The sequence below is a fragment of the Arvicola amphibius genome, chromosome 1 (genome assembly GCF_903992535.2).
Source record: "Arvicola amphibius chromosome 1, mArvAmp1.2, whole genome shotgun sequence".
NCBI classification, from domain to species: domain Eukaryota; kingdom Metazoa; phylum Chordata; class Mammalia; order Rodentia; family Cricetidae; genus Arvicola; species Arvicola amphibius.
Window position 1 is genome coordinate 195,044,715 of NC_052047.1, and position 20,415 is coordinate 195,065,129.

Here is a 20,415-nt window from a genome sequence, read left to right on the forward strand (position 1 = left end):
ACAGTAAAGACATAAAGAGATTAAAATCAAAAGTATTAAAAAGATATATTGTCCATGTTGGTGTCTGAGGGACTTGCTGCTGCCAGGGCCATGCTGATGTGAGTGGCCTGTGCTGCCACTCAGGGCCATGGTGTCTTCTGGGCCTGAACGGCTGCCAAGGGCCATGTCTGGATCCATGGTCCTTCTGCAGCCAGAATCTATGTCAATGTCCTTGGCTCCTGCTAGCAACTGCCTGGAGTCTGGTCCACCATCTGGGGCCATGATGACATCTGGGCCCAAGCTGCTGTTAATGGCCATGTCTGGGATCATAGTCTGCTATAGCTGGGCTCTGTATTGCTGTCCATGGCCTGTGTAAATCATGTGTTGAACCATGTGTTGAAGTATCAGGGCTGTGTTGAGCTGGCCTCACTCCTCACTTACCCAGGGAGAGCTGCTCTCCCTCACATCACTGGAGAACTGACTTGGTCCCTCCTCTGCCCTGGAATAGCAAACCCCAATGATCCTGGCATGGGAGAGCTGGCTCTGCCCCTCACGTGGGGAGGGTGACCCCAATACGTGATCTGACCACTCAGTGGCCACCCATGCACACATATCCAGGGCTTTGAGTCACTACTCCCCAACGTCTATCCTATCTATAAACCTGATGGAGTGAGGGAAGGGACTGGTACTGGGGGAACCATACCCACAGCGCTCCATGACCTGAGGGCCACAGCCGAGACCCAAGAGGAGGCTCAGCGAGGATCCAATAGTGATGGCAGACCAGAAGCCAGCAGACTTGAATCCGACCAACAACACATTACACCATGAACATTGCAGTAAAACTGTTTGGACAAAGGAGTAGACTTCATGACACAAAGCGGCTCCCAGGGCCACTCAGACGGATGAAGAGGGGATAGAGAGGCAGGGAGAATGGAGGAGGGAAGTGGGGTTTTTGTTTTTTTGCTCTTTTGTTTGTTTTAATTAATATTCATATTTTTATTTTCATTTTATTTCTAATATTTCTTTTATAGATTTCCTTTGGGGGGACACTGCAAGGTCAAAGGGCAGATATGGAGGGACTGAGGAATGAGAAGGATTGGGATGTATGACTTAAAATTCCCAAAGAATCAATAAAAAATTACATTTAAAAAAAGGTATGCCAGGCAGTGGCACTAAAAAAAAAATAAGTGTAAGAGAAACATTAACAAAAGCGATTATTTAGAAATAGCAAAGGGCTGAGGATAGGCACAGTTGGTAGAGCGCTTACCTAGAGTTCTGGTTTATCCCCAGCATCCTATAAACCAGGTGTGGACTAGCCCTGGGTAAGCAGAGGAAGGAGTATTACAAGCTTTAGTGGTTATCCTGCTGCCTACATAGTGAGTGTGGAGTCAGTTTAGTCTGTCTACATGAGACCCTGTCTCGTCCCAACTTGCCTTAAAGAATTATAAGTCTTATAGACGTTGAGTTTGCTTCTTGTTTCTGTTTTAATTGTTTTAGAGACCATCTCATTGTTATATCTTCCAGGGCTTTGAACTTGCCATTCAGCCTGCTGAGTGCAGGTGCATGCTACCACACCCTAACATAAACAGATTTAAATAAAAATCTAGAGATTTGATACGGATCAAATCTTGCTTCATTTTTTCCATTTTTTTTCTTTCCTAATAGTAGCAATATCACAAGAGCCAGGATCTGAAGTCCTTGGGACCAGAGAAGCCAGGAGCCACCTGGGACGGGGCACTGGGACTTGGACTGGCTTCTTCCTTTTTTTACCGAGACTTCCTCCTTTCTCATGCATGTGGCTGGAGCCATGTTCCTAGGTGCCTCCCTTGAGAGCTGGTGCCGGGATGGGAGTGAGGGGACCTCCCTCCCTAGAGCTGGTAGTCTTTGCTGAAGGCTGAGCATTCTTCAATGGCTAACCAATTGAGGAGGGAGCCTTGGGGACTTTGGAAAGTTGCCCACGGCTCTAAACTGGTGGGAGGGACTTAGCTGGAGACACCCTCTGAGGGACTGCCCCCTCCTGAAGTCCAGTCCTTTAAGGGGGGCCATCAGGCTCCTGCAGCGAGGGCCCTGCCTGTTGTCTTTGAAGGTCCACTCAGGGGGAGCTAGAGTTCTCTTGTTATCAAGTGGCTGCATTTGGACAAAGTTACCAGGAAGGGGATGAGCAGGGATGAGAACCCAGGCCTCCCAGGGCCAGGTCTTGGGGTAGTCCTGGCATTCCATGCCTCTGGAGAGGCGAGAAGGGAAAGGGAGGCCCTCCACTAGGAAAACCACAGTCTACAGGAATCAAGGGGCTATTAATTTTACATGCTCATTCCCTGAGTCATGATAACACGCAGTTGCAGTTACTGCGCCTTCGCTTTATAGGCAAGGAGGAGTCGGGGTGATTTATGGGCGGGCCCAAGGTCACAGGTTTTCCAGTCCTGCTGGTGAGGCCCCTTCTGCTGAGTATGGGTTCTCAGCATGAGTGATGCGGTCTTGTTGAAGAAAAATCCCACCAAACCCTCCCAGACTTCTCTGCTACTACCCCCTCCACTTCCCAACCAGTGGGGAAGGAGGCTGGAGAGCCCCTTCCAGATAGAGAACCAATTTAGTAAGTTGAGTGTGGTGGCATTGGGGGTGCCGTACCAACAGCTGGGAGGCAGAGGGAAGGGGATCAGGATTCCAGGCCAGCCTTTGCTACATAGTAGGTCCTGAGGCAAGCTAGGGCTCTTCTCCAGACACCTGACTGGAACGTAAACCATATACCAGGCTGTTCTCTACCTACTGCCTCACCTGATACCAGAGGGACCCCCAAAAGGGTCTCAAAGGCATGTGGTAATCTCTGCCAAGGCCCCCAGCCTGGAAGAACACTGGTAAAAAGGAAGGCGGGAGGGTGGCAGGGGGGAGATGAGCTAACCAAAGGCTAAAGAGCTCACATTCCCCAGGAGCTTCTGGGCAGAGCAGCTGTTTCCCACAGAAGGGAATGCCACCTCCAACCTCTGCAGGAGTTTTTGTTTGTTTTGTTTATTTATTGAACAATGCAGGATCTCTCATAGCCCAGCCTGGCCCAACCTTATGCCTGTAGCTGGAGGTTGTCCTTGAAAACTATGTCTGGGACCTCTTATTGGTAAAATGTGCCACCACAGCCCTGCTTATGTGTGGCTTGGAAAATGGCAACCAGGGACCTCAATGTCATGTGGGTAAGAACTCCACTCGGTGATTGAACAATCCCAAGCTGTGCATGGCCTCTGATCACCACAGGGAGTTACTACTGACCAACTGTGTAGGGGTTTCAAATACGTAGCAGTCCTCAGCAGGTGCAGAGAAGGACAACCCACCTCCTCCCACCACCGACTCCTTCCATCCCAAAGTTCCAAGGATTGGCAAGGCAGAGAAACTTCAGTGTCCTAGTAACAACAATGATATTATTGGGTGAAACAGGAATTTGCTGGGGAGAGAACTCTGGGCACCTCAGAAAAAAAAAAGGAAAAAGGGAGGAACAAATGCCTTTGAAAGAATAGATTTCTCTTTTTGTTAAGATCCTTTATTTATTTATTTAAAAAATGTATTTGCCGTGTATGCATGTTTTGGAAACATTTGTTTATGTGCCATGCTTGTGCCCGGTGCCTGCAGAGGCCAGAAAGAGAGCATCAGTTCTACCGAAACTGGAGTTACAGACAATTGAGAGCCATCATGTGGATGCTGGACACTAATCCTGGGTCGTCAGCAAGAGCAGCCCATGCTCTTAATCATTGAGCCATCTCTCCAGTATCAGAAAAATCCCGAGGACAATTCTGTTGTTGACTTGACCAGTGTCCAGTAACAAAGCAGAGCTCGGCTCAGGGGCCAGGAAGACTGGAGTTCGACTCCTGGCCTGAGCCACTCAGTGGCTGCAGGACACCGGGGTCTCTGGAACCTGTTTCCTTATTGGAAATGGAAGGAGTTTGTTTTGTTCTCTGCCTCTGTTTGTCCTTATGGGCAGACAAGCCCCCCTTCTAGGACTGCCCCATTCTTGCCTGTTGGGAAGCTTGGGTACAGTGGTACTGGAAGGGGAAAATTCATCACGTATTTGTTACTTTGTTTCTTTTGTTACATTGTGTTGTGCTTGGTGATAGAAGCCATGCATCCTTAGTACCTGCTTCACCCCATGACTGACCCCATCATTTATTTTTAAATTAAAAGAGTAAAATTGAGTATTTTGTCATGTTTGTGCCGTGTGTGTGTGTGTGTGTGTGTGTGTGTGTGTGTGTGGTGTGTGTGTGCAATTAGAAACACTCAGTCTCCTCTCCGCTCTCTGGGAACCCTTTAAGGAAAACGATTAATAGCTTTCTCGCCTGCTCAGGGTATTTTACAGTGTGCCCTCAGGCTATGAAGAAGCCGAGTTTGCTCAAGATGACAGCCAACTGCAAGCTCTGTCATTGCTGAACCCTGTGCTGCAGGCTGCTGTCTGTACTGAGATCCAAAGTCACTCTGGACCTGGAACTCATTTCACTCTCTCCTCTCCCCCAGCCAGAAGGATGTTCATTAGGAAACTATGATCCACACACCCCCTGAATGAACAGAAGATAACCGAGATTTTACAGTAGAGAAGGGTGTTGATTTTGATCCACACTCCAGCGATTAAATCAACATGATTTCATCCTTCCTCTGAACACATGGGGCTCGTGGTGCAACGAATTCCTAGGAGGCTCAAGCCTGGGACCTTCCCCAGTCTGAGTCTAGGAGTCTCTTTAGATCCAGCACCCTCTTTCATCCCATGATGCTCTTGGCCAAAGGCAGGTGTGTCAGCCCACACCTAGATAAATTACAAGGAAACAATAGCATTGTCTTCTGAAATTTCACCTGCTCTGTCCCTTGAACACATGTAAACCACCTTATGAAATTGCTCAACGCTGGCTGACGGTATGTCTGCCTCAATTTAAAGTGCCCACATTTTTTTTGTGGTAGTTGCTTTGATTTGCAAGACACTTTTAAACATGGCACTGGGTTAGGGAGGGCAAAGATACTCAGTATACAGGATGGGATCATTGAAGCATTCATTTACTTATTTATTTAAAGAGGAAAGAAAAAGGAAACGCATGGGAGATGGGTGTGATGGGATCATCTGGAAATCTTTGCCATCCAAGCACGAGGACCTGAGTCTGGGTTCCCAGCAGCTGCATAAAAATTGGGGTATGGTGATGCATGCTGGTTATCCCAGTGCAGGGGAAGTAGAGGAGATACAGGGATCCCTAGAGTTTATTCAAAAGCCAGCCCGCCTAGTTGGCAAGCTATAGATCAATGAGAGACCCTGTCTCAAAAAAAAAAAAAAAAAAAAAAAAAAAAAAAAAAAAACAGGGTGGATGGAGTCTGAGGAATGACCCTTGAGGGTGACATTTGACCCCCACATACACATCCCTACACTGACACAAACACACACCCAACTCACACAAAGAAAATGAAAAGAAAACACTGGCATTTTCACGTTAACCACACAAGCGATTATTCATTCTGAAGCTGTCTGCAAGATCAACTTACGCGGAACTTTTTCACCTTTTCCCCATCTTTTTTTTCGCTGCTCAGAAACATTTAGACCTACCCTATGGCAATGACTGCAAGGAAGGCTCTGCCCTGTATACCAGGCAAGCACAAATAGTTTGTTACAAAAGCAGCCTGGCTCCTGTAGCCTGGCATTAGGGTAAGTATATCTTAAGGAAGCTCTTATGCAGACTTGGCTCCGGGCGATGAAACGTCACGGCCGTGTAACTGTAGCAAGTGAGATTTCTAGGGAGCAAATTAGTGAACAAACGTCTGCTAGCAATGGCAAGAAAGGAATCATATGCCACCCCAAAATAAAGCAAGTTGTGCAGTAAGTGTTTCATTTATTGGCCTTTTTCTAATAGTATTAGGGTTAAAAGGCATCCTCTCGATGAAAGGGGTTTCTTTAGAGAGGACCGATGTCTTCTGGCAGCTGCTCTCGTCACAGATACCTATAGCGGCCATGATCAATTTACAAATGTGGGGGACACAGTTACTTAACAAGTGTATACACTTCCCACCGGTCTCTGGGACATGGGGCACCATTGTGCCTTTATTACCTGGATGGACTATGAAGAAGTCAGATCACGTCAGTTGTTTTGGAAGTTGGTAGAACTCAAGGGAGGGCATGGGGAACTCATAGGGTTGATTTTCTCCATCTACCACGTAGGCTCTGGAATCTGAACTCAGGTTGTTAGGCTTGGCTAATCTAGTTTGTCATCTATGTCTGTCTGTCTGTATGTCTGTATGTATCTATCTATCTATCTATCTAATCTTAGGGAAGGTCTCCTGTATCTCACACTGATTTAAACTCACTATTTAGCAGAAGATGATCTTGAACTTTTGACCTGCCTTCTACTTCCTGAAGTTGGGACTACAGGCAGGTGTCACCACTCCTTGCTGATGCAGCGCTGGGAGTTGAACCCAGGTCTCCCTGCACGCCAGGCAAGCACTCTACCAACTGAGCTACACCCCAGCCCAGATGTCTGCTCCTGTGTTGGCTAAGGGAGGAGCCTTCCTTTCCTGAACTTCCAGATGAATGCTCATCACCCACATGGGACAAAAGCAAACAAAAAGATCTCTCAGTGGAATCAGGACTTTGGCTTCTAAACAACCCCTCCCCCGCACACCTTTATAGCTTCCTTGTACTTCTAAATGCTTTTTTTTCTTCCCTCAGTCAGCACACTCCCTGCCAAGATAAGCCCCAACACAGTGGGTGACAGGATTACCCATCTTACAAGCTAGATCTGCAAGGAGAAAGTCGAACAAGAACAGAAACACACACATATACATGTGTGCACAAACACACACACAAATACACATGCATCCACACACATGCGGTCTCATGCACGCATAGGCTGATGTCAAAGGTTCTTGAATAGAGTCTTGTCTAGTGATTGGAGGAGCTGAGGGTTGCCTCCATCATGGAATCCCCGCTTCTAGATGATACAAGCCAACCACCCTTGTAACCCCAGTATCACAAAGCCAGCCTCTTACTATGGCTTCTCTTTGCTGGGGTGCTGAGAAAATTTTGGTAATTACTATAGTCTGGAAGAAAATGATAGACTCATGGGCTCTTTTGAACATAAAAAATGTAACAGAAAATATCTATACCTCATCCCCAGGTGATGTAGGACAAAGAGGCCACAGGTAACATGACTTGGCTTAAGGTCAATCTATTATTCCAGTTGCTTACCCACTCCCTCTCCCCAGTGGCCCAGAGGATGACTGGTATAAACAACAGCCACCATCTCACTCCCATGGTTAGAAATCACACCCTACTCTCCTTGGCAACCTGGTCTTTTAAGGCGTATTTATTTATGTAACACACTTCCTAAGTGAGGCTCTTCATACACAAACCTAGCTCTTCTGTCACTTACTCCGTAGACCAGGCTTCTGCCTCCCGAGTGCTAGGTTCGCAGACTTGAGTCACGTAGGGCTAGATCATTACTTAGGTTTTAAGGCAGTATACAGATTAAAAATTTTAAAACCACAAAGAGAGAGCCAATGGAAGGAAGGCCTAGGCAAGACCAAGAAGAGAGACATGGAGTAAAGAGGACAAAGGGTGGATGTGGGACAGCCTGGCACGTGGGGACCTGGGCTGGCCCAGGAAGGGGCACCAAATGCTAAGCACAACATCTCCATCTATTCTGCCTACTCTCATATGCAAGGACCAGGATGTCCAAATGCCATGCAAGGCTCAAGCGAATATCAGAACCAGTTTGATGTCCCTCTTGAGCATTTATTATCTTTGCCATTTGGTCAGAATTCGGTCATTTAAGCCAAGAGTCATCAGGGCTTAGAGAGATGGTGCCTCAATGCTTGGACATGAACCAGCAGGAGTCTAAAGAGTTCTTGTCAAATCTATAAACTGCAGGTCCACATGATGAGCCAACCCGGCTTTTCCTTTTTGAGTATTGTTTCACCTTGCTGCCAGCCAGTGGCAAGCTTTGCCCTGATCCCCCCTCCCCACCGCAGCCTTTCTGTGAACCACTATAAGCAGCAACAGGGACTGGAGGTCAATCAAGACCTTGAGGCTTTCTCTCCCCCAAGTCTTTTTATAGCACCATGCAATGAGATTAAATGTGGCACAAGACTTGTTATGGAATAACTTTTAATTGCTTAATTAAGTAGGAGATTTAAGGGACGATTCAAAGGTTCCCTATGAGAGAAAAATAAGGCTGTGCCAAACTAGATGATGGTATTGGTCACCGGAGAAAGTCCTTAGTGTTGACACGTGACAAAAATGCAGCATGTTAAAAACAATGACACTTTAACAGCTTCAAGTATATTCATAAGCTTTTATTGTACAATCAATCCCCTAAGGAACACAGAAGACCTCACTACTCAAACCTGATTCAGATCAGGGTTTAGATTAAAATCCAAAAAGAACCCCCATCCTACGGGACAAAGACTTGTTCATTGAACGCAGACCTCACTGTAGAAGCGTCCCATTTATGTCAACAGGCTCCAGACCGACCTTGGCATAGTCTGTACGGTACAAGTTGTAGAGGTAGCAGTTAGCAAGTGTGGAAAAGCCGCAGCGGTATTGTGCTGGATGTGGACGCTAACGGTATCCAGAGGAAAGATCTAGGAAGGGCATCAGCTGTCTGTCCATGGACTCAAGACAGGGCTGCGCTTCATGCTTAGCGTCTGTACTTTGTATCTTGAAATATTCCCCTTCCTGTCTCCACTCTCCTCTTAGACTGTGCCCGCTGTCTTATTTAGTTAGGAAGTCTGAAGGTTAGTCCTACCTGCTGAGACTAATTAGCCCTCCACTCTGTGTCCCATGCAATCCGCCCAATGAAATGTACACATTTGTCTTGTTTTATTATTTTTTTTTCCTGCCTCTTTCTCCCTCCACTTCTGGGTTTCTGATGAATATGGAGGTTGGGAGCTGGTGGGATGGTGGTCTGTCTGCCTCCCCCATCCCATCCTTATTTTGCCTGCATCTTCCGCTTTAGTGTGCTAATGTGCCTGGGATTTTTTTCTTTCCGGTGCAGGGGAATTCGCCAGCCTTGTCAATCTCAGTATCATTATTTTCAGTTGTCTTCTTTCTGAGGCCTGAGCCTGTAGAACAGTTTTGTTGAAACCCCTAACTCTCTAAATATTACACAGCAAATTGGTTACTTTTGGAAAATCTACAAACAGATGCGTTTTTTAAAGGGGGGAGGGTGGGCTAATTTAATGCTTTGGTGGACCCCGGTAATACATCACACCTAATAGTAAATGGACAATTCCTATTCTTTCTTTCTTTGGGGGGGGGGGGGGATGGGGGCTTCCCTTTCACCTTGAAATTCCCAGTTCACTTCTCACTGTATAATTACAAGGAAAGGACCCTGCTCACTCTACCATCCAGGAACATTGTTTGGGAATCTGTCTTTCTCCTTTAACATAATTTTCTTCCCCATTTCATAACAAATCAGTTTGCCCTCCCGGAGCCTAATAATCAACAAATACCTGTCTCAGAATTCTGGGCCTCCTCCCTCCTCCCCAAGGGCTTCTAGGCCAGCTTTGGTGCCTGTCTCAGGCCAGGGCGGTCAACACCTACAGCTTCTGGGCATTTCCTCTCAGACCCCCTGGGAGAAAAACTGCAGTCCCACTCATCCCCAGGGCTGGGTGAACTTTCACTTTTATTTTCCCTGGCGCTGTTAACGCCCAAACTTTTCACCTCCAAAGTCAGAACGGACTTTGGATCCTACATCACTTCCTACTTCCAACGTCAGTTTAAAAAAAAAGAGAGAGAAAAGAAAAGAAAACCCCAAACCAACAACTTTACATTCCCCTTAAGGATATTTTTAGAACCCCAGACAAACCTAAAGTATTGTTTTTTGGATAAAACGCCTTCTTGGCATATTTAAACCGAGTGGGTCTTTACATTTAATGACGTGACTCACTGTCATTAAACAAAAAGGGAGGGGAGCCCTTGTGGGTTAGCCTCCTTGAATGTTCCTGGCCCAGCCCCTCAGCTTCCCCAGGTTTTCTCAGAGGAGAGGGGTGAGCATTTTGGACCAGTTGTGTCTTATCCCGCCCCAGGGCGTCCGACTTCTCTGCGGGATTAACCATTGAGCACCCTGTCCCCATGTCCCACAATCCTCCCTCCCCTATTGGTCCCCATCCTCGAGACTTCTGGCTAATACTTTTTCTGGGCCTCTCCCCATCCCCGCCCCCCAAGTGGGCTTTCCTTCCGCCTTCCCGGGCTCAGATTCCGGACTCAGTTGCCACCCCCTTCCCCTTCCGCTTCCCGGTCCGGCAGTGTCTTTCGGAACCCGCCCCCTCCAGGAGCGAGGCCCGCACCGTCTGGGCGCCCCAGCTCGCGCAGTGCGCACAGGCCGCACCCGCTCGCCTCCCGCGGCCCCGGCCCGCCCCGCTCGCTCTCCCGGCGCCCCAAAGGATCATTGTTGGCCGCCCCCGCCCCGCCCACCCCGGCTGTTTATTTATGCACACGTCACCGGGCTCGCCCCGCCCCATGCATCTCATTAAGGCGAGTGTTGTTCCTCTCGCCTGTCAATAATCTCCGCTCCCAGACTACTCCGTTCCTCCGGATTTCGATCCCCCTTTTTCTATCTGTCAATCAGCGCCGCCTTTGAACTGAAAAGCTCAGTCTAACTTCAACTCACTCAAATCCGAGCGGCACGAGCTCCTTCGGTGTCTTCGGCTTTCCCCCCCCTTTGCTCTTATATCTGACTTGTTGTTGTTGTTTTTTTTTAACCCCCGTTTTTATTTATTATTTTTTGCACATTGATCGGATCCTTGGGAACGAGAGAAAAAAGAAATCCAAACTCACGCGTGCAGAAGATCTCCCCCTTCCCCTCCCCCTCCTCCCCTCTTTTCCCCTCCCCAGGAGAGAAAGACCCCAAAGAAGGAAAAAAGTTAACCTTGGACTCGTCTTTTCTTGCAATATTTTTTTGGGGGCTTGCAAAACTTTTTTTTTTTGCTTTTCTTTCTCCTTCATTTTTCTTCCAAAATTGCTGCTGGTGGGTGAAAAAAAATGCCGCAGCTGAACGGCGGTGGAGGAGATGACCTAGGCGCTAACGACGAACTGATCTCCTTCAAAGACGAGGGCGAGCAGGAGGAGAAGAACTCGGAAAACTCCTCGGCGGAGAGGGATTTAGCCGATGTCAAGTCGTCGCTGGTCAATGAATCAAGAGACGAATCAAAACAGCTCCTCCGATTCCGAGGTAGGAAGAGCCCCTCGGGCTGGCGAGGTTGTTCCTGCCGGTTCCCGGGCTCGGAGACTGGGGCTGGAAGGCGAGGCGGGTCGGGGTTGCGGGCGGCGGGCGGCACGGACGGTTGCCCGGGCTGCTGACTGCAAAAACTTGTAAACCGTGTTTTTTCTGCACCCCTTTCCCCGCGACCCTCCCTCCTCCGCACCCCCTCGGCGCGGCGATTGCCCCTCGCCCTCCCCACTTCGCCCCTCCGGGAAGGCGGAAAAGACGGCCTCCGCCTCGCTCCGAAAGTTCCGAGATAAATCCCGGGAAAGTTTGGAAGAAGGTGAGTGTGCCCCCGCGCGCCCCCAAACCGAACGATCGCGTTTGCCCCCCTCCTCGGGGTCGGGCCTGGTGGGTACCCTCGCCCCACTCCCTACCCACCCTACCCGAGTTCCCGCGCCGGCCGGGCCCCGGGGACGCGCGCGGGCCCTCCGGGGGGACACTTGCTAAAAAGTTTCTTCTTCTCCCGCTCTCTCCCCGCGCCGCGCGGCCGCCGGCCGTCCCCTCCGCCGCCCCGCCATGTTAGCGGCCAAGAGGCAAGATGGAGGGCTCTTTAAGGGGCCACCGTATCCCGGCTACCCCTTCATCATGATCCCCGACCTGACGAGCCCCTACCTCCCCAACGGATCGCTCTCGCCCACCGCCCGAACCGTAAGTGCCACCGCGCTCCCCGCCCTGCCCGCCCTGCTCGCCCGCCCGCCCGCCGGCCCCGCATGCCCTGCCCCTCCCCCGCCCCGCCCCTCCCCCCTCCCCTCCCCCCCTCGCGGCCCGAACTCTCCAAACTTTTTCTCTGCCTTTTGTGGACTGGGTTTGTTTGCGCTTCGCCATGTTCTGGCTTTCCTTGTGCTTGCCTCGCGATTCGGGGAGCCTTTCTTTCCCAGGCAGGGCTCTGTTGGGGTGATGGGATGCCAATCTGAACTTTTAGTTTTTTCTTTCTCCTTTTTTCCTTTTCTTTTTCTTTTTCCTCCTCCTTTCTTTTTTCCTTTTTTTTTTAAAGCTCTGATTCCCCTTCCCCCTCCCCCTTGCTTAGTGGTGTTTGTTTCTTGTCCCTGGGAAGAGGACTGTGTGGCTCTTTCTTCTCCCTCTCTTCCTTCCCTCTTCTGTGCGTCTTGGGCTTTCCCCAGGTTAACCCCTTGGTTGCTGGCTGGGAGGCCGGTCCCGGGCCGCGCCGCGCGGATTCCCGGTTCCTTTGGCTCCAGGCGCTGCTAGCTGTGTGCGCAGCCTTGACCCTGCGGAAGCGCCCGGCGCTGTCCCCAGCCGGTCGTTTTTGTAGCTTTCTAGTGGTGATCGTAGGCTCGCGGGCCTCCTGGCCCCTTCTTCCACGGGAAGGTCACATTTGCCAGGCTTGGTCCCCTCGCAGGCCCGGGGTTCCTGGGCGTGCTTTTTTCTCTGCAGACCCGGCAGGGCTTGGCTGCCCCACGCTACCTAGCTGCGAGCTGTGCGTGTTGGGAAGGCCGGTTTGAAGGGCTTCTGGGTTTATGTGTAGTCAGGATGGCCTGTTTTGAGTGGACTTTTGTGTCAAGGGAAACTCGGTGTCTTCGGATGGGGTGTAGAGGCCTTCTTTTCCTGACCTCACCGTGGGCCCCTGGGGAGGGGGCAGAGGCCAGGGTGAGCATTTTCAAGGAGGTGTAGGAGACTTGGGAATGCCTTCCTTTCTGGGGAATCGGCTTCCCAACTTTGAGGGGCCCAGGGCAGTGCGGGGTGCCACGCTCCTCGGGAGCTCTCTGCGGTGTACCTCCGGCACACCTCCGGCACCCACCGTAGACATTTGTTCCTGTTCTCCCGGGGCCTCTGCCCCCTGCCCTCACACTGTCCTCTGCTCCCCCCCTCCACCCCTGAAAAAAAAAGAAAAAAGAAAAACCTGGATTGCGGAGCTCTGGACACATCAGCCCGGTTTGTGCCTGTCTTCCCGGGGTTGTCACTTTGCACCTCTGGCCGTGGTCCCTACCTCGTGTTTACACACACTAGTTTTCTTTTTCCTCTTTCGCTCATTCAAAGTGGCAATCTGAAATAATGTGCCCACTATTGAGCAGAGCTGGGATTGGAGTCAGACAAATCTACAAGTGTTTTTAAGCATTAAAATATTAACTATCAAGTTTAACTTGTTTTGTTTTGTTTTTCTTTTTTTCCCCCCCTTTCCCTTTGGCTCTGGCAGAATAGCAAGAGCACGCTAGACCGGTAATTTTTTTTTTTTAGTGCCTAAGAAAGAGAAACAATCACCGCCCCCAGCCCCCCAGCACCCGTGCCTTCCTTGGAAGCCGGGACAGAGGTACAGCCTGACCTCGCCCAGCAGGGCCCGCGCTTTCCGGAGGCTGCTCTGCGGCCTCGGAAGCAGCGCCTGGTATTTTTCTTGGTAGCTTACGGGATCTTAAAGAATCGGAGTGTTAGCAAACTAGACCCAGCAACATTCCAAAGTAATCCTGGGAATTTCCTCCTCCCCCTCCTCCTCTCCTCCTTAGGACGCAGACCTCTTTGGTTTTATTTTAAAATCCACTTAGAAAGGCCATCTGAATATTGAGCTTTGATGGCAGGCTTGTTGGCTTTCTTGACCCTTTTCAAACTGCACGTCCGTGACCGCTGGCGATCTGGCCACACCATCGCTTCAAACCCACACAGTTGTGTTGTGCTGTAATTAGGAAACAGGGAAATTGTTAAAGGCAAATAAATGATTTCCCGGGGAGACAAGGAAGGCTCCCAACCCACGGCCCCCTTTGTGGGCTTTGTAGGAATAGACAGCGTCTAGTTATTTTAATTGTGGACATAGCGGGTGGCCCTGTGCTGTGACATCAGATTGACTCTGAGAAAGCATTTCTGAACCCAGTAGGCTGTTAGTATTTGCGTGTCAGACATCAGACATCTTTGTGTACACTGCCTCTGCTTCTTTTCTTTCCCTTACCTGGATAAGCTTGTCTGCTACAAAATTGAAGTTATTTATTTAGGCTGCTGAGCAGAGCGTTGGCAAAGAGCTGCAAGGCGGTTGTATGTCCCTCTAGTGCCTTTGAATGCTTGGGCCAGCTTGCAATTCCAGATTCGATACAGCCCCGGGTGTAACACACAGGCCAGCCAGCGGTCTCGGGTCTGAAATTCTCAGGGTTTCCTAGGGTCTGGTTTTGTGTACGAGTTGTAAACACAAATTCAGGGTAAGCTCATTCATTCTCCTCCTTCCTCCTGGCTAGGGCGCTTTTTGGTACATTTTCTGTAACTTGTGAGCAAGTACTGGCCAAAGGGCCGAATCCGTTAAAAAACAGATTCACTGGAACCCCGGTTTCTGCTTTTCTGTTTAAGAATGTGAAGAATTAAGGAGTATCATTATATTGGCTTTTGATGAATAATAGATCATCTCTAGAACAATCTTTTAATTACCAAAGAAGCCGTAAAGCCTGGTAGTAATGATTTTTACTTTAAAATGACAAAGATTTCCTTAGAACGTTAATTTAATCTTTGATACAACAGTAGAAATGGCTTATGAAGAGGATACATTCAGATAGAAACATACATTAATGAAAAGTCTATTTAAGTACATGGCAAGGGCTGGAAGTGCCAATATTATGATTCGGGTACCACTGTGTTCTGGAGAATACTGTTACAGGATTGAGGTCCTTTGGTAGGGGAGTTTAACTTTTCTGTTTTTCCTCCTGGCTTGCAAGAAATAGTCCTGCAGTGCTAGGGACTGCGACAGGCGTGAGGTGGCATTTTCAGGGCATTCTCACAGCGCTTCATCTGCCCAAAGCATTGGCTTTTCAGTACAACTGTTTGCTACTAGCTTGAGGAGATAAGTAACAGCATCTTGAATTCATTTTGGAGCATTTCAAGGAAACCGGGAGGGAGCCTGTTCATTGAGGAGGTTTTATTTAGCCCGGCAATTTTTTTTTCCTTCGGCTTGCCGAAAAATGGATGTTTTCGACTTTCTCAAACAACATAATCCTTCCTGACACAAAAGATTGAGACCCTGGTGTGTGAGGGGTTAAGGTTGGACCTTCCCTGTTGTCTTCCCACCCCCCACCTTCACCCCTGATTGTTTTGACAACACTTTTCAAAGTGTGACATTCCAAGCCCCTCCATAACAATGTAATATTACTGTGATTACACAGGTCATTACATTTTAAATAGAGAACAATAAAATGCTTATCGCCTTGAAAAAGAACAGGTGCTCTCAGCCTCCTCTCGTATTTATGCTAATTGTTTTCATCTCCTTCAGAAATATTTATGGCAGACATGTTTAGATTTTAATCTCAATGCAGCCAAGTCTTCTATGCTAATCTTGTAAGTTAGGGTTTAATGTCTGGGCTCAGCGTTCACTCAGTAAGCATGTTATTATAAATCTAATATGTTAGTGCTTTGCAATTTGGCTTCCTGAAACCCCAGAAACAAATGTGGGTTTTGGGAGAATCATTTTGGGGAGATCTTTGCTACCATTTAGGGGAAGCCAGCGTTGACTGCTGTCCTTTATCTTAGATGTCGAAAAGATCTGGAGAATAACCGTGCTGTTTCTTGTTTGGAGTTCTCCACCTGGATTTTTTTTTCCTGAGAGAGATTGCCTTTGGAGTTGCTGCTGGCTGTTGGCTGGCTTTCTGTTTCGTAGCAAGCTATGAAAAAGTTACAGGAAGGTTTCCCAGAGTGACATCTAGAAAGCTGCATTCTCTGTTAGTGGCACGGGTGGCTGCAATTCTGCATGCCATTTAAAGGGGGGCGGAATTAATGATTATACCAGAGGCTATGCTTTTCCAAATTAGGGTAGAAGTGTTTTCAAGGTCTGAGCACCTCCCGTCTCACAAGGTGCCCAGGTGCATAGGGAAAGTGTCTTCAGAGACCATCTATTCCAGAAGTGCTGGCCTGCTCTCTCCCATGCACAGAGGGGAGAGGAGAGGAAGGATTTTGCGTTTTTTTTTTTCAGATGTCACACAACAGGGGCTCCCGAATCACGTTAACAATGCACTGTAGAGAAAGGACAGCTGCAAATTTTTGTCTGGACGCGTGTTTAGGACCGTGACTAAAAACTCCCGAGGACCTTTCCCCCAGCTGTCTGGAAGTTATGTGGAAGTTGGTTTATTGGCAGTTAAGTATGGGACAACCTGGATTTAGCAGATGCTTTCTCCTGCACAGGAAGTAGATGACATTGTACTGGGGGCAGGGAGGAGACAAGGCAGGGAATGATTTACTCCCTTAAAAAAAAATCTCGGAGTTGCCAAATAAATAAGCTTCCAAGGAAGTAGGTGCTAGCTAGATTTTTAGTCTTGGTGGGAGTGGAATTTGATGATATCTTTGGCTACTTTTATAGCTTTGCCGACTCATTTGTGTTTTGAAAAGGAGAGCTGACCAAGATTCTCTAGGGGTGTGTGTGTGTGTGTATGTGTGTATGTGTGTGTGGTGGGTATCTGAGTTTCTTTAGGGAGTAGAAATTGGCAACCTTGTAAGTAAATCTTCAGCTTGGATTTATAATTTATAACTGAGCACATTTGTGAAGGAAATGGTTAATTTTACAACCAAAGGCGAGCTTGCGCCCCGACAGGGCCCTGCTGAAAGACATGTGCCCCAGTCCTTTGCTGGCAAGCTCCCCGAGTCATAAATCCACGGGCTTTATTTGCAGCCCATAACACTTATGAATGTTGAGATATTTGACGCCACGTTGCCCTTATGATATTCAAGGTCCGCAGACATTGGCAGTGGCTCAGATTTCTCTCACTAATTATAAGCAATGAGATGGGGGGGGGTGCATCGCAAAAGCTGTTCTCCCTTCTCCTCCACCCACCCCATACCTCTTCAGTCCTCGTTGACTTAGACAGGCATCCCCTTCTTTTGGTAGCAGACCTGTTCTTTGCTCTAAGCTATTGTTATATACGTTTATAAAGAGCACTTTGAGGGATGGGAATTCAGGGGGCTCCACTCTAAATGCTCTTTTCAAAAGCAAAGTTGCTTGGGGTGTTTGCGTCTTTCTCCTTTTCTTCTGGATTCCCCCTCTTTACTCTCTTAATCCCCTCACTTTTCCTGGAGACCACTTTGACTATACTGTGCATATTTCCCACAATACTTAAAGAAACCTGATATGGGAGAATGTACTTTCATTTAAAAGATGTTCCACTAGGCTAGAAGGGGAAATATACACATTGTATAGTGTTCTGGTTGATACGAAGGCTTAGGAAGAAGTGAGGTACAGTGAGAAAGGCCTATGAGAAGAATTTAATAGGCAAGCAAGCAAAACAAAACAGAAACAGGTTTATGGTGGGATGGGGAGGGGCACACTGCTCCGTGGAAACTGTATCCAGCCAGAGGTGCAGAGTAAATGATTGAGAAGTATTGACGAGCAGGGGGTGGACAAAATGGGCCTTGTGTGGGACAGGAGGACAGTGGGTGGAACCCTACAGAGCTATATGGCTTTGCTCTGGAGTGAGAGACCGGCTGCAATCCTGTCTTTACCCATGCTGTTCTATCTGGCAACCAATATGTTTCCTATCAGTTACCCCCCGAACATCTGGAGGTGGAGAGTCTGGCTGGAGAATTATCTGAGGTCCAGATCCAGCTGTGAGAGAAGGTTTAACTAAGTTTTAAAGAGTCGATTGTCTTGGCGAACATTGGGTGAAGTGCTGTTGTTGCTGCCGCCGCCGCCGCCACCGCTGTGTGTGGTGTGTGTGTGTGTGTGTGTGTAAGCAAGTGTGGGGACCGCTGAATGATACAACCATTTCTAGACAAATACTTTCCCTCCAATCCAACTCAAGTTTAAAGACCCAGGCTGAAAGGTTTTATTTTCTAATCAATGGAATGCAGAAACTTACTAGCCCTTAGGGATCTGTGAATCCCCTAACAGCTCTTACAAGGGACTGGGCTGTGGGATCTTTGAAGGGTTATCAGGCACGGTGTTTTTTCCGCTTTTCCCAGGATAGGTTTTTCTTCCTTAGGGCACATCTGATTTTGTGTGGGTAATTCAGTTGTGATACACACACACACACACACACACACACACACACACACACGAATGAAGTGGCCCTAGATAGTTCATCCTGCAGTGGGAAGACATAGCTCTTGGTAATGTCAGTTCTGAAGGAGTTAACAATGGCCTGCCAAAGTTTGGCATCATGAAAATAGATGTGAGGCCTGGTAGGCATTAGCAGGGCCCGGCACGTTTACAGAGCTTAATTAGTACGCACTGTAATTGTTCATGGTCTGCCAGAAGAAGTAATACTCAGGAAAGCGGAGTCCCTCTCTTGCAGTCTCCAGTTTAAAACCGATAAATCACTTGCATATTTGTGTAGTGATTCAAATGGAGCTAAGACCTCTCCCATCCCAACATGTGGTAAATTGTAAAGTCAATGAATTGCAGATGTAGGGCTACAGTGAGATCCTCTACGAAAATGCACAATGAATGGTAGAGAGTGACGCCATAAATACTTACTGAGAAGATAACTAGATTCTCCCCCCCCCCCCCGTTACTGGCCAATTATGATGTACTAAATATATTAGCAAAAATGCTTGAAAAAATTGAGAGGATCTGTGTGTGTCTTTGGGTGGGTTTGTTTGTTTTAGAAAGTGAGACAGAGGCACTGTGTTGCTGTCCTGTCAGCGTGAGTGAGCCGGGGAAGCGCCATGGCATACCCCTGCAAGGACGCAGGAGAGCCACATTAATGCCAATTAACTCATTATGAGTTCTAACTTTGGGACGACGGCGCATCGTTCTGCGGGTGTTCTGCAGCAAGTGTTAATGGAAACTGCTGTGTTAAGAACATGCTTCAGCACTTCAGCCCACGTGCCCCTGTGTGCTGGAACCATGGCTTCAGCTTCCCTCCCAGATGAAGAACTTTAATTATGTTTTGATGTTTAAAGCACACCAACGAGTCTCTCCTCAACCCAGGAGAGCCTACAGCTATCAGCACCAAGCTCAGCCCCTGCCTTTCTTTGCCAGGGATTCTAGCTCCAGGAGAAAAACAATGAAGGGAGCATCCCCCCGGTAGAGCGCAGAGAAAACTTTCTTGAAGCCATTCTCCCGCCCCCTCCCCCTTGCTTCCTTTTAGAGGATTTTGGTCTCAGGCAATGTTGCGAGTCAATACTTCTTTCCCCAAATGTGAGTAGGTGGGTGTGTATGAAAGCTGTAAAAGTTAATGACCCACGTCTGACTCATAGCTTAGGGTTTCAGGTTGAGGAAAATTGGGGAACAAAAAGAAAGAAAGACATTAATGAGGGTAAATAGACATGCGCTGGAACCATCAATGGGACAGAGGGAGAGCCCGTTCTAAGGTCTGAGGGCGTGCGTTCTGTGGCCTGTGTTTTCCTGTGGTAGAATACCAGGAAGTGAGGAGGCACTGCCTTTGTTAGACGGTGGTTTTAGGGTGTTGCAAAGATTCTCTGTCTGGATCTCCGCAGGGATTGTAAACCCAGGAATCTACTAGCCATCCCTGTTTGCACTCCCCACCCTCCACCCCCGCTGTGTGAGACTTCTCTGGCACTTTTTAAGCAGACAGTATCAGAATGTCAGGATGGGTGGCAGTCACCCCAAGTTCTGGGCAAGAGTCTATTTTCCATTGAGTGAAAAGCCCCAGTCATTGTGATGGGATGGAGCGTGTTTGTGGGACATACGAGTAGTCTTTTTTTTTTCCTGCCTCGGTCTCCCCAAAAGGATGAGGACCTAAGACAAGGTCTCAGATAAGCTATTAAAAAACATTTAAGAACTGGTGATGTGAAATTACAGTTCAAGTGAGAAAAAGGTAGAAGGAAAATAGACCAAGACCCCAAGAAAACCCAAGTTGCTTAGGAAATGGATGAGTGAGTGCATGCGTGCATACATGTGTGCGTGCATGTGTGTGTGTGTGTGCTCACGTGTGTATGCATGCAAGCGTGCGTGTGCACACGTGCATACAGATAGATATGAGACAGCCAGGTGATTCATAAAACTGAAAAGTAAGCCTGTGCCCCGCCTCATCCCTTAAGTCACGTGGACGGTGCAGAAGTTCCTCTTCTCCCCATTGGAGGACTGCTGTTTTGTTTGTGGCTTGGAGCATGAGATTCCTGTGGTTGACAAAGGCCGTTTCCTCTTCTATCCCCGGGTATCTCTGATCTCCAGTATCTGAAGCATCAAATTTAGAGTCAGTGGTAATGATTAGAAATAAAGCCAGAGGAATCAAGATAGGGTAATAAGGGAAGCAGACATAGAGTGTTGCAAGCATTTGCCTAAACTCTTGCCTCTTCCTGACTCTTTTGGACAAGAGGGGGCCTGGCTGCTTGGGTGCTCTAATAGGGAGGG

The 20,415-nt window shown here is 48.3% G+C and overlaps 1 protein-coding gene and 1 non-coding gene across 4 annotated transcripts in view; one reads left to right on the forward strand and one right to left on the reverse strand.

Moving 5' to 3' along the window:
- Positions 1-6,378: 6,378 nt before the first annotated feature.
- On the reverse strand, positions 6,379-6,451 carry Trnaa-ggc. The gene has a single exon. It is a non-coding gene; the product is annotated as a tRNA-Ala (tRNA).
- A 4,863-nt stretch (positions 6,452-11,314) lies between these two features.
- Positions 11,315-20,415, forward strand: part of Tcf7l2 (transcription factor 7 like 2) — a 188,196-nt gene continuing 179,095 nt past the window's right edge. For all 3 annotated transcript variants that reach the window (XM_042056047.1, XM_038318381.1, XM_038318391.1), the window contains exons 1-2: positions 11,315-11,469; positions 11,713-11,837. In XM_042056047.1, coding sequence (XP_041911981.1) covers positions 11,775-11,837 — 63 coding nt within the window. In that variant the 5' untranslated portion in view covers positions 11,315-11,469; positions 11,713-11,774. The remainder of the gene's footprint in view (positions 11,470-11,712; positions 11,838-20,415) is intronic.